The sequence below is a fragment of the Vicugna pacos genome, chromosome 7, assembly GCF_048564905.1.
Source record: "Vicugna pacos chromosome 7, VicPac4, whole genome shotgun sequence".
Lineage (NCBI taxonomy): Eukaryota > Metazoa > Chordata > Mammalia > Artiodactyla > Camelidae > Vicugna > Vicugna pacos.
In genome coordinates, this window is record NC_132993.1 from 62,704,362 (window position 1) to 62,718,419 (window position 14,058).

Here is a 14,058-nt window from a genome sequence, read left to right on the forward strand (position 1 = left end):
TTAACATTCAAAAGTTTAGCACTTTAAAGAATTATCCTTCATTTTTATCTGAAAAAAAGGTTGACCTTGTATCATGCCTCAATCATACATGTAGGGATATATATGTCCACATTTATAAATGCTCTTACATAGATGCGTAAATAGTATGCAGTAACAAGACAATTCAGGGAAAGGATTATTTTTAGCAACCAAAACCTACATATCTTTACAACTATTGTCCCCTTCATCATGCTTCACTTGGAAGGCTGGGTACTTACTCCAAATAGGATATGCTTAGAGTTCTTGCTACAAAACTGCTTTCAGAGCCCGAGGTACCTTTTTTTTTTTTTGTAATGGTCCACTTTTGCTGCATAACAAACATCCAAACAACCATCTCACTAGCATATAGCAGTTAGCATTTGTTTCTTGCCTGTGGGTGTGTATATTGGCAGAGAGAGCTGTGTGAGTCGTTTGGAACAACTCTGCTTCAGCCAGTGGATCAAGTACTGGTCTTCTCCACGTGTCTCATTCTGGTGTCCAGGCCAGAGGGGCTTTGGCTCCCTGGGGCATGTTGTTCTCATCATAGAAGGTTGGCACTCCCAGGAGGGCAAGCAGAAATATACAATGGCCCCTGAAATATACAATTGGAAGAGGCACCCTGCCATTGCTGTCCCCATTCCATTGGCCAAAGGAAGTTACGTGGTCAAGGCCAACTTTAGAAGAACACATACCCCTCCCATGAGAAGGGGAAGGGAAGAAAAGTTGGGGGGGGCGGAATCTGGGCTAGAAAACTGTCCAATCCACCATAGTAGTCAATTCTTGACTAAGCTGCAATTCCAGAGGCTCATTTTATAAATCAGTTATTTTTTGGCAAGTAAAATTTTTTTTGCAGAAACATTATTACACAAGATTTTTAAATTAATTCTCAAACTAGCCAATCATTCTATTGAAGTAGAGCAATAATAGAACTTAGCCACCTTTCCTAACAATATTTCTGTAGAAAAAAATGTATTAGACCTCCAGCTTGAGATTCTCACACACGCCAACCTTAGGTGAAGGATTTCTCCTTCCTTCACTCTACCCTCCCCCCAGCTCTAGGACATCAGTGTAGTGTGGAAACAGGGTTTCCTCCCAGATAATCCTCTAGGGACATTCTCTGTATCTTGGACTTATTTCCACAGCTTTTTTTTCCCCTTCTTTTCTATGTCCTGGGAATTAAACTGGCTGCTTCCTTTTCTAATGCCACTACCTAATTTTCTCCTTCTTGGACTCTGGGAAAAGAACTCAGACTTAAGAATTTTGCCCCTGCTTTCCTGTCCTTTGGGAATTCAGCCTTTGTAAAGCTTTTCTCAAGATGTTTATTGTTATCAGAGACAGTAGAACCATTCTACGAATAAGCTCCTTCCTCTGCTTGCCATACGGTTCTTTGATTTTCAGAAGACACTGTGGGCAGGCTGGCATCCATGGACTGATAAGGGAGCTCTGGATACATAAGATTTTAGGAGGCCCAAAAGTTCACCTGAAATTATTTGTAGAATTTTCAGTTTGTACATGTTTTTCTAGGTCAGTTGCATTCAGCAGAGATTTAGAGGGGTCCCTAATCCATTCAGGACCTGACTAGGACTGTCAGCCACTTAAGGGTAGAATCCAGATCAAATGGAAGAGGCCTACATAACCATCATAACGTTAAGTCTAGATTACATAGAGGACTGAGATCCAGAGACATTTCCGATCCCCAGCTCACTTCAGTGGACACTGCATTACGAGGATGGAGAAGCTGTACAGCTTCTCTGCTCCCTGTGACCTCCTGGGGTAATGGGATGGGGTCTTAATCATCGTTAATTAGTGCTTGCCTCTTGCTAGGCACTCCAGAGGAGTTGGTGGAAGGAGAGAAGGAGAATTTGAAGAACAGGATTACCTGGGGTTGGAGTGGAAATGAAACTGAGATTAGAGAAATGTTCTGACCATCTGACTGTGTATCAACAGCTTGGGACTACAGATTGCTGCTCCAGAGTTCACCTTTCCCTCCTTTCCCCTCAACCTGCACTTGAGTCAACAGCCTGAAATAGAGTTTAGTGAATTGAATCTAATGGATTCCTTGTAGGGCTGCTGCTAGCCCATATGGCACCTAGATGTGAATCAGAAGGCAGGCATCCCTTCCTCTGGGTGGTGCATCCCTGGGATGGGGTGTGTGGCTCGCTAGTGGATCCAGGTAATTAGGGTCGAGGCTTTAGCCCTTACTTGCTGCCCCCTCTACTGGCCCTGCAAGATAACCCCTTGCTATTCCCTGCTCATTGATAAAACCTGGGGCAGGGTGAAAAACTAGGGTGAAGACTCTGACTATAGCACTAAGTTTGCTAGCATCAGAAAAATCACCACCCTAAATAAAGTCGTATGCATGTTGTAATAATAAAATATTATTATTGGGTTGGAGACAAAGCCTGGGTAGGTAACAGCCCACAGGCGACCTGAAAGGTGTTGCCTTTTCCTGAGAGGCAGTTCATACATTAGGGACATAAATGAGTCCTGTCTACATATTACTTACTTAGTGTCCCTTGAAGCAGATATCTGTTCTTATTACAGACACACTTATTAAGTGGCAGTGCGTAGATAACATAACTATGTAAGCACGTTATTTAAATGGCCGTGTTTTATGTCAATTCATCATTTTTTTTCTCTATCACAGAAGTGCTTGACATTTAATCCAGCCAAAAGAATATCTGCCTACACTGCCCTGTCTCATCCGTACTTCCACGACCTGGAGAGGCGCAAGGAGAACCTGGATTCCCACCTGCCGCCCAGCCAGAACAGCTCAGAAATGAACACAGCCTGAGGTCCCAGCTGCTGCCTTGAGCTGATCGTCCGAAGAACCCCTCGGTGGCTGATGGTCCCCTGAGCAAGCTCTGCAGAGCTTTGAGGTTGTGGATCACTGGCTGGAGACCTTCTAGCTGCCGTCTTCTGGATGGGCTCTGCTTCTCCAAGGAAACCGCCTAGTTTACTGTTTTGAAATCAATGCAAGAGCGATTGCAGCTTTATGTTCATTTGTTTGTTTGTTTGTTTGTCTGTCTGTTTGTTTGTTTCAAGAACCTGGAAAAATTCCAGAAGAGAAGCTGCTGACCAATTGTGCTGCCATTTCATTTTCCTGATCTTGAATGCTGCCAGTGTGAAGTGAGCAATCCAGGCACAGCTGAGTTATGATGTAATCTCTCCACAGCTGCCGGAGCCCGATGTGGTACTTTTGAGTGAGAGAGAGAGAGGGAGTGTCTGTGTGTGTGTGATTCTTGATCTCTTAAAGTGTTACTTTCTGTAAACGACGAGAATAATTGAATTTTAAAGACTCAAAGGGACCGCTAGATAACAGGCATCTGTTGACTGAAGGTGATTCACCAAAATGGGCTTCTCAAAGTGGAAAGTTGAGCCTGTGTCCTCAGCATTTATTTCTGGCCAAAAGCAGTAAATTTGCTAGTAGTAAAAGGTTCACTATCTTGATAAAGCTTTATACACACAGTAAAAAGAAAAAAAAATTCTAGTATCTTTTGAGAAGTCTGTTTTTTAAAGCACACATTCTATTTACTCTTCAAAAAGCTGAATTTACTCATTGTAACATTAACCTGTAAAAATATGCTTTATTGTTTCTTTTAAAAAATACCCTGTAAGATTTTTCCTTACTTGCTGTAGATTTAGGGAGTGTACCTCAACTAGGTAAAATGGTCAAAAAAAAAAAATAGAGAAAGCTTTTATTTCCTAGTTTGAAATGTATTTCCTTTTTGGTTTTTGTTGTTACTTTGTTTTGGGTTTGGTTTTAGGAATTTGTCAGCAACTGTTTCCTGTTTGGGTCTGCAGGGTAGTTCCCTGTGACTAGAGACAGGAATGCCATTTAAGTTTTCCCCGCCTTACACTGTACTTCTTCTACCATGCACTGCCTTATTTCCAAAGTATCTGTCTTATCTATCCCCCAGCTTCTCTAGTGTATATTACTGCCGTTACATAACCAGTAACAGATTGCTTAAGCTGTTCGCGTGCACCTCCTACTTTCTTTCTTTCAATGAACCTTTCATAAATAGTTAGATTCAGACTATGGCTTATGGCTCCAATTACACAATCCTAACTGAGTCCCATATGTTCTCCATCTGATGCTATCTTCCTACCTGGCATTCACTGTTGTTACCTAGGCAATGAGTAGAAGACTGGTTCTTCTCAATCACCAGCACATAGATTGCTTTACTCAGCATTTTACATATTTATAGACTATGGTGTCAGTGTAGTCTCTGAGGGAGTGTCTTTACTATTTTCAGAAGTATGTATTTACTCTGTAAGATTGTCTATTCTCCATCCACCAGGCTGTGCTTGTTTCTAGTGCCTTATGCATACTCCTACTCTCTGCAAAGCCAGCCTGACCCGGGCATTGTGAACAGCTTTACTTTTCCCTTTTGCCATTTTCTCTGCAATACTCTGTATGCCATACCATCACTGCCTTCTATGTGGTTAGTGCTCAGTCAGCTCTAGTAACCAGAAGACACGAGATCAAGTGTCTTTGGGGAAGTTTAGCTACCTTCGCTTTCTGATTCATGTTTTGCATGTGTGCAACAGTTAGACCATGTTTAGCGTTAGGGTTTTCAAAGAATGGGCACTGGTTCACTCAATAGAAAATGTTCCAGGTGACGTTTCTGCATTGTCAGTCCTTTCTGAATTCTTCACAGCTTATATTATATATGGCTATCTTGAACAAGAGAAAAATGAGGAGACTTTTCTCCTTGAGAGCTTTCTGGGCCGGGAACCATCCTTTATTCTTTTAATACGTATGTTGTTTAACATTGTTCTAATTTGGTAACTTGAAGAGCAGGAAAATTTGTCTAAAGCAAGATGTGAATGAGAAGATGGGCCATAAGAATGTTTTATACTTTGTTCATTGTGATGACAATGATTATGTTTTGTCATCACTGTAAATGCTTGAGATATAATGAATCCAGAGCGTTCAGGGCAAGAGTATTTGTGGTCTCCCCCCTCCCCCGGACAAAGGAGTTCTGCCTTTCCTTTGATCAGGGGTGAAAATTCAAAGACCTAGGGGCCTAGAAATTGAATTTTAAAACTCACTGCACTGATCCATCATGAGCTTTGCAGTTAGTAACCCTGGTTAGAGTGCACATTACTTGAGTTTTTGCTTTTGCAAAAGTTTTTCATAAGTTCGCTCAAGAAAAACGCAGCTGTTCTAAACTGGAATTTTTCGGCATTCTTTAGCATTTTCAACAAGTAGAGAGTTCAGCTTTTATTTCTAACATATGGTTCATTTCTTGGCAGCGATTGTAAAGAAACCTTAAAGCACAAACATATTGACATTAATACTTGGCACATTTACCCTCTGAGAGCAGAAGGGGAGGGCATCTCGGCTGCTCTTACCTTGTGAAGAGTCTGTCCCCAGCTCTTCCATCCGGGTGGTTGTACTTGAGTGATTACTCTCTTGTTTTATGTCTTTTACATCCGGCTCACCACTCCTGAAATCCAGGTCCCACACAAGCACCTCTGCCATTAGGGCACTTTGAAGCATCTAGCAGAATACAATGTTACTGAATATGGCTTATTCTTCTGTGACAAATGGTTTCAAACATCGTTGCCAAAAGCTAGGCAGTGATTAGCTGGAAGGTCATTCTGCCCCAGGGTTATCAGTTAAAAAAAAAAAATCAGGATGACAGACTGGGGATTAACATTTGTATTTCTTACTAGAACTAGGGCAAGCATATGCCTGATAGTTTCTATATAATATTCTGTTCTAGTGGCCCAAGCATTGTGGGAACCGTGATGCCAGGTGGAGTTGTAACAACCTACACTTAAAAAAAGTGGAAGAGAAACCTGTCCATTTAGGCGTCATAAGCTATCACATAGAAAAAAGTAATAAGGCTTATAACCTTATAACCTTAAAAACACAATTCCCAAGAGCTTGTAAGAAGCCAGTGTGTTGAAACCTCCCACTTTGTCTTTGAAGTGCATGGGAACCCAGGAGCAAAGAACCTGTTTTGGAAGAAAGCTCCGGGCCATTTCAGCCCCCTGTGTTCTCATGATTTTTCTCTCAGAAGGTACACACTTTGAATGGCCAACTTTTCATTTAGCCCCAAGTGACTTATACTAAAAATAGTTCAAAATAGTCACCTAAGAACAGAATCTCAGCCTTTTAGTTTTAGGTAAAAATTTCAGAATGCACAGGGTGTTAATATCTTAAGGAAAACTTGTACATTTTAATAGAGAAATTTATAATTTGACTCCAGAATGTGGTAGTATCCATCTCGATGAGAAAAAACGTAAGTATTACCAAATCTTTTTGAACCTCGAATTATGTATTTAAATTGAGTTTTTGACTGCTTCTCTTAAAAGTAGTACCTATGAAAGTCGGTAATGGTGATTCTCATTCCATTATGGAAATTAAATCATGTAAGCTTCCTAATAGCATAAACATATTAAAATTCTTCTCTCTAAAGAATTGCTTCTTTTAAGTGACAGCTTTATTCTCTTTATGATAAGTACATTGAGAATGTCTCACATTTCCCCAAAACAGGCTTGTGTTACATAGGTGAGTTTAGGAAAGAATAATGTTCAAAGTTAATAAGCTACTGTAATTACTTAATTGTTAGTACAGAACCTATAGAATATTTACCTTGGAAAGAAAATATTGAAATATAGATTCTTAGATACCAATAGAATTCAAAAGAACACATAATAAAGACATAAAAATAATGTCTTTATTTCCTAAAAATAAAGATGTGATATAATTTCTAAATCTTTAAAAACCATGAAACAGTAGGCAATGGATAGAGGAAATTCTGGAGAAAATGAAGGTACTCAAAGAAGGATAGTTTCAAAGTTAAGTGTATTTTGAAAAATATATCTTTTAGCATATATTGTAAGAATTTATGTCAAAGTTACCTGGCAACTATGAACTTGATACTGTCAAAAACAGACTTTATGGAAAAGCCATCCCACACAGTTACCATTTCAAAGGTTGAGCTAAGCAAACTAAACCGTCTCTATTTCTTCCTCATTTCATGGGAAAAGCAGCCATGTCAAGCAAGCTATGCTTGTTATGCAGGCCTAAGAATACGTTGTAAAAAAGAAATAATAAGCTTTTTAAAGGTATGTGTTTCCTGTGCCACCAGGATTTTTGAAATCTTGTAAAGCCCAAACCATTTCTCATGTACGTTCACTACATTCAGATACATGATTAGGAAGATAATTCCATGTTCATTCCCTACAGGGGAAAATCTTCTCAAGGCCACCAAAAACCTGTCAAGCAGTGCAAGTCCTCAGATAACTAGTAGTTGTGTTTTTCTCAAAAGTATAACAAGATAGCATTTTCATTTCTTATCAATGCAGTTTTCAACATGGCTTTTTTACATACCTATATCTCAAGCATTTCTAACTTGTACTTTTTCAGAAAATAAACCAAAAATATTCCTTTGGCCTTTTCCATCTTCTGATCTATGTGAACAACAGAAATGTAGAAAGAGGAGGGATCTGATTTTTAAATGTTTTCCTCAATTAGTTGCTTGGTTTTTTTTTTTTTAATGATGGTGCAAATCAGCTTTCCAAAATGTTTCCTACTTCTTAGCATTCCCTGGGAGTTAATTTAGATAAATGAATGGACTTCCATCAATATGTTTATGTTTCCTTGATACTGGTGCTCTGGCCTTCAAGAAGAAAACAAGATTCACCTGAAAATAAATTCAGGCTTTTTTCAAGCGTCGGTTTAAACAGTATTACAGCAATTTGAAGTTGATACGGTAGGAAGGGGAAGTGATTTTTCTTGTAAATGTCTGTTTTAAAATTCACGCTATCCTGAGAGATGGCCTTGTTTTATTCCAGTATATTCCACAAGGTGGCACTTTGGGGAGGAAAAATCTGAGCAAAGCTTCCAACTTTTATTTTTCTGCACATATTTAACTTTTACCTAGCACTTGTTTTACAGGGTGATTAATAGTCTCCATCATATTCTATAACTTAGATATTTTAGTTGTTAGGTAGGTTCTGAATGACTGTCTGAAAGTAAATTGTTCTTGGAGATGGATAATACACGCATTTTGTTATTTAAGTGTGGAAAGAGAGCCTAGTCCTTCATTCATTAGTTCAAGAAACTTTTTGAGGTGCCTAATTACTTCATTTTTCTAGGTGCAGAAGTTACATATATGGACAGACTTACTTTATTACTAAAAAGGCAACACTGATCTGTGCAAAGGATAGTTTTGTTAGGAGTGTAAAACTCCTCCAGTGGCTCCAGCCAAAATCCCTATACTCCCTGTCACCTGCTTTCACATCCTCTACCACAGTGGCCTTTAGGAAGTGATTAAATTTTTAAAACTTAATTAAAAAGTCAGATGAAGAACTAAGTAATGCGTCAGTAATTAAGTAGACAAAACTATTTTTTTCTGAAGAATTGCTATGCAGAAACAGAGCCCTAAAATCCTAAAAGACCAGGTAATTTTTACGTTTGTATATTCATAAGTGTAACTTCACACGAAATTTTAATTTTGTTAAATTTTCTCTAAGCATATGACTTAGAGAAAATGACTTAGGTATATATCTGCATAAGTGTTTGATTTCTCCACTTGTGAAGTTCTTTGGCAATTTTATTTTATATAAATATATATTTTTTCATACACTCAAGTTTTAATTCACAGATCTGCTTGGAGATCTATTCCCTCCCCACCCCCCAGATGGTTTTACTTAATTTTAGAAGTCATTTTTCTATAAGAGTGTCGCTGCAATTTAAGAGGAAGGAAATTATATTATTTTTCAGAGTTTCCTTAGCACAGCATAACAGAAGGCAGTGTATTCCTTCTGAGTGGCAGAAACTCGATATTGCCTGCTTCACTTTCCTCCAGAGTAGCCGGCAGGCAAGTCTCAGTAATTCATACTGAATCAAAATACCGCACACCCTCGGGGCTGTCAGAGCTCTGAGAAATCTTAGGCCTCATCCCCCTGCTTAAAGTCCCACTGAAGTAGATTCCAATTTAAGCCCCTAAGTGGAAGGCCGAATTCAAACTTCGAGTTTGCTATCGGTTGGGCCAGTCTGAACTCTGCTCGCTTTCAAAACTGAACTCCCACCCAAAAGGCTTCCGGGTGCGCTGCACCGTCGCCCCGCCCCTTTGGCAGTAGAGAGGCAGTGGGCGGAGCTGGCTGGGAGCCGCCTGCCGCTCACCTGTTAGTGCCTGAAAGGATGTGCAGACCCGGCGGGATACTGTCCGAGGTCCACGTTCCCTGCTGCTGTCTCAGAGGCATCTGTTCTGCAATCTTAGGAAGTAAAACGTCCCTAGAAGCAAACGGGTGTCTTCTGTGCATAAGTAAGTACAACACAATTCTCCGAAAGTTCGGGTATAAAGAGATGCTGCTGTATGAAGCTGTCTACCAGGCATCTCTCAAAGCTCTAAGTTCAGCTTTTTTTTTTTTAAGAGAAGATGTATAATTACAGGAAATATTTTTTTAATTTTTTATTTTCTATCATTCTGCATTATATGATGGCAAAAGATATGCTTGGATAAGTTTTGTTTGGAAAATTTATTTTCTGCTTCATACTCAGTTGGCAAAAGCTCCTAACTCTTTAGTTCCTAGTTTCTTCTTTCTCTTTTTTCATTGTTAAGTAATTAAGATATGTGAGCAAATTATCTCTTGTAGGAGGGAGACTTTCCTGTTTCAAGGAACCTTTTGTGTGAATTGTTTCGTCAAACAAATAACCCCTTCTCTATCTAAAATAGAGTTTGGATGGTCAAGTGTAGGTTTTCTTAGAGGGGACATATAACTGTACATAATTCTATAAAGAACTATGACTGTAGCACTAATCAGCAAGCCTAAAGCCACAAGTTATATCATTTCTAACTCTCTGTGGTTTCTAGGCAAATCTGTTGAAGTGCTTAGGTTACAGTTATGAAGAGACCCTGCATACCCTTACTTGAAAGTTTCTAATCCTAAGTTTTATGAAATGCAATAATGTGTATTAGCTAGCAATATTTCTGTGATCACCAGCAACTCCCAGTTTGATGCTGAAATCTTTGAATAATGGATAGATCCCAGCAGTAATACACTTCTTGAACCTCCCACCCCGGCACCAAGTACATTATGTATCTTCTTATTTTGGTCCTGTGTTTGCAACAATGTACAGGTGAATATTTTAGTTCCTCACTTACTTTGTATTCATTTATTTGCCTATGACCAGTAATGAATATATTACTTAGTACATGGAACAAACAGCATCAGCTACCCCTAGGATCAGCACTTAACGAGGTGGGGAATGTCTATTTCAGGTTGTTCTACATTTGCATAAATTATTTCTATTATTATTCATGTATATTATTTATTTCTCAGTCACACTAGTCCTGTGAAAGTGTGACAGAAGGCAGACCACATTAAGATTTGCATTTAGTGCTCATTATCATGGTGGTGTTGGAGCTAAGAAAATTAAAATTAGACTAAGCCCCCAAATAAGCTGCATGCATTTTTACGTGATTAGTAGAATTTAAGTCTATAGAGATAGTGTTTTTGTGTCTAGGTGTTTTATCATTATGTAAAGGAATTAAAGCAGATGACTTTGTAGTTGTTCTTTTGTCAGATATGCATATACTATAGTGTGAAAATACAGCAAAAATTAAAACTGCAGATAGCAAAGCATCAGATGCTGCCTTAATTTAGGAACTCTGCCAGGCAGCCATCAGAACAGGCGCCAGGCAGAGCCAGGTGCCTGGGTGGTGCCTCCTCTTACCTGGCCTTGAGAAGACGCTTCCCCAGCATGATCTAGTGCCCTCATAGGTGTCGTGTGCAGTAGTGGGAACAGGTAGTACTGTTGAAAGGAGAGCAGTGTGAGAGTTTTCTGTAGAAGCAGAACTGTCAGCATGTGCCTTGAGGCTTCGAGAACGTGTCAGATGGAGAAGTCCAAGTTTCCATACTTCAAGCAATTTGATTTGGTACAGAAACAATCCAGTCTGGTAATTAAAACAAGGATTGCATGTACAGTAGTCAATGATGAGATTTTTAACAACCAAGAATCTCCAGCACCTCCAAAGCTTGTTGCATTCCTGGTATTTTAGGTTTTGATCTGAAGGTTATATGGCAAGTGTTTTGTGTAGAAGAGCAGTATGTGTTAAGAAAAGCACAATATCGGTTCCCGTAGAGTGCAGATTAGAACTAGTGGTTTTTCATAGGACTATCATTTCTGAGATGTGTAAGAGCATGTTTTCACTGTAAAATGTATTAGTGTTTCTGCATTCCTATAGGGACTAGTTAAAACTTTCTTCTAGATTTCAGCAAGGCTGTTGCAGCCAGTGAGCTTTTTTGCTTTTTTTCTTACTTACTTTTATAATAGAAAATGTTTTAAAAGTAGAGAAAAACTTTAATTTGGACATCTGACTTGTTGGTTTCTGTGTTTGAAATCACAGTTCTGGAGATGTAGAGATTGTGCATGTGCATATCAGATCCTAATCTAGGCTGTGTGAACCAGCCCAGGAGAACTGATACTCCCCCGTGCCCTGCATCCTTTCCCCCCTCTGTCCAGAAGTGCTCCCTGCCCGCTTCCTGGCCTGCCCGCATGGTGCTTTCCATCCTCTGCCACTCTTTGGGATCAGGGACATGATGAGAGATGCTTTGGGCATCACAGGTATGCCTGTCCAAGCTTGGCCACCAACCCTACTTGACCTTTGGCTGGTCACAGCCATCAAGAGAAGGTTCCTGGTGCTGGGCACAGAGAATGATCAGGACACCAATCACAAATGCCCTCTAGCATCTTTGTACATATTTTGATTTTTAAACCAAGTCACTCTACAGAGCATTCAGTTTTGACTGTGGTTTAGAGAGAAAAACTAACCAAGAATATAAACCACATTCCAGGCTGCTGTTTTCTATCCATCTACAGGCTCTACTTTTACTGTATTTCTTCATACTTGAAACTCATTCTGCTATTTTAATATCAGGGTAAAGACTCATAAGGGTGCATGTTCTTTGAAGGTGCAAAATTACTCTCATTCCGTTTGCTCATATTGCTACAGAATGCTCTGTTTTGGTGCTTCAGATTCGGCAGGTCAAAGGAGCAGTGTGGAAATTCACTGCCTGGAACACAGTCTTACAAGAATGTTGGCAGGTGGCTTGGTGTTAGAAATTGCTTCTGCTTTTTTCTCTGTACACAGGATAGAGAGTTACCGCACTGGTCTGTCAGGTTCCCCTGGGTATCATACCTTCCTCACAGGGTTTATCAACCCTGTGCTCTCCCCAAGTGTGGGTGTAGTGCAGCTGTCTTAAAGCAGGGACCTTCCTACATATCTGGATCATTTAGCCCTCAAAGAACTATGACCTCGGGTGTAGACAGGAGAAAAATGGGAAGAGTTGTCTCACTCTAGCAACCATCCATTGAGAAAGCCTTCCTGGGGCAAAAAAAAAAAGGAAAGAAAAAAAGAAATAAAGCTTATCTGTAAAGTTACCCTGAGCTAAGTGATCTTGTTTCCTTCCCTTTAGGTAGATGAAAATATAGGTCAATTTACCTAGAGTCCTCCCACTTGAAGAGGAAAGTAGAAAAGTAGGTGTTTATGTATTGAGAAATATGTAATCCAGGAACCACAAAAACTCACATTAAATACCCCATCGCTCCAGTCTGTTTTAAGAACTAGCCAAGTAAGTGATGCTTAATGACCAGGGGTTTCTGAGGTCAGAGGTAGCTCCTCTTAACATGCACCTTGCTCTGAGACTTGTTTGGCCAGGGACAGCTACCAGTGGTGACTCTGTGGCAATGGCAAAGATAACACAGCAGAACATTCAGAGGGTTACAGATCAATAATCCTTTGGAAACTGGATGTCTTACTGGGTGCTAGAATGCAAATTTAAGTATTTATTGTCAGATAATGGAATTCATTTTTTTTAAGAATTGGTGTTATGCACAAACTTATGCACAAGCTAAATTGAAACAAAAAGAAAATGGTTTGTATATTTGTCATACCTTTTGTACTTCTTACAATAAAATTTGGTAGCAAATAAACATAATAAAAACAGCCATTTTAAACTGTTTTCTTGGTGATGAATTACTATCCTAGCTATTTTTCTTTTTACTTTAATGTAAAACAAATGTAATGGCAGTGAGGAAAGTAAAATATAACTAAATAGCAAGTTTTAGCAGAATATGTCTCAAGTTTTCATTTGAAGGGATTGGTTTTCAGGCTTCAAATGTTTAAAAAAAGTAAATAGAGACTCATTGAGCTGAAAAGTTCCATAATACACATTTAGTAAGCTCTTGTTAATTGACTATGGTAAACACTGAAGACCCAAAGATGGACAAGGCACGGGCAGTCCTTCCTGAAGGTTACAGACTGAGACTGTGAAAAAGGTTTGTGTAGCCAGTTGCTGATAATCTGGGGAGGAACAAAGGTTTCACATTGGAAATGATGCCTGAGTGGCACCAAAAGTTGATGCCATACAAGGCATCCAAGTCATACAAGGAGAAACACTTCGTGTGTGCAGTGGCGTGCAATTAGGAAAGAGCACACAGGAAAGGGCTGGAAGATTGGTAAGGCTACTCCTGGAACAATGGCTTTCAAAAATTTGGATCATAACCTATAGAAAAAAATATAACAGCATGACCTGGTGCACACATAAACACACGAAGACACCTATTACATATATTGGAAGCTTACATTTCACAAAATGATTCTCTGTGCCGCATACATGTTTTCTTTTTTATTTCCTCCACACTTTGAAAGTAACTGCTGGGCCACTAAATTGATTTCAGAACCCCATTAATAGGCCATGACTTACTGTTTGAAAACAGTTAGCAAGGTGAAGGGGAATGGAGGTAAAAGAGCCCCGAGGTGAGATCCAGAAGGGCTTAATATACCATATAAAGGAGTTTTAAACCATCGAAGGATTTTAAAGAGGGAGATTGTTTTTGTACGACCACAAGCATACTAGACCAGAGTGAGACGAAGCAGCTCCTGAGATGCTACAGCTGTCCTTATTCACAATCTTAAGAGTCTCTAGAAACTCCTAAAGCATCTACCCAAAGTGCATCGGGAATGGAAGAGAGCAAAACAATCCAAGGCCAACGGAAGTGAGCTGCCTTGGCGA

General features: G+C 39.5%; 2 protein-coding genes across 4 annotated transcripts in view; both read left to right on the top strand.

Moving 5' to 3' along the window:
• The window catches only part of CDK6 (cyclin dependent kinase 6), a 214,979-nt gene extending 201,974 nt beyond the window's left edge, over nt 1–13,005 (top strand). For all 3 annotated transcript variants that reach the window (XM_072964990.1, XM_072964992.1, XM_072964991.1), the window contains exon 8: nt 2,666–13,005. In XM_072964990.1, coding sequence (XP_072821091.1) covers nt 2,666–2,812 — 147 coding nt within the window. In that variant the 3' untranslated portion in view covers nt 2,813–13,005. The remainder of the gene's footprint in view (nt 1–2,665) is intronic.
• FAM133B (family with sequence similarity 133 member B) overlaps nt 9,170–14,058 on the top strand; it is a 28,718-nt gene continuing 23,829 nt past the window's right edge. The window contains exon 1 of the mRNA XM_072964993.1: nt 9,170–9,305. The gene's annotated coding sequence lies outside the window, so the exon portion shown is untranslated. The remainder of the gene's footprint in view (nt 9,306–14,058) is intronic.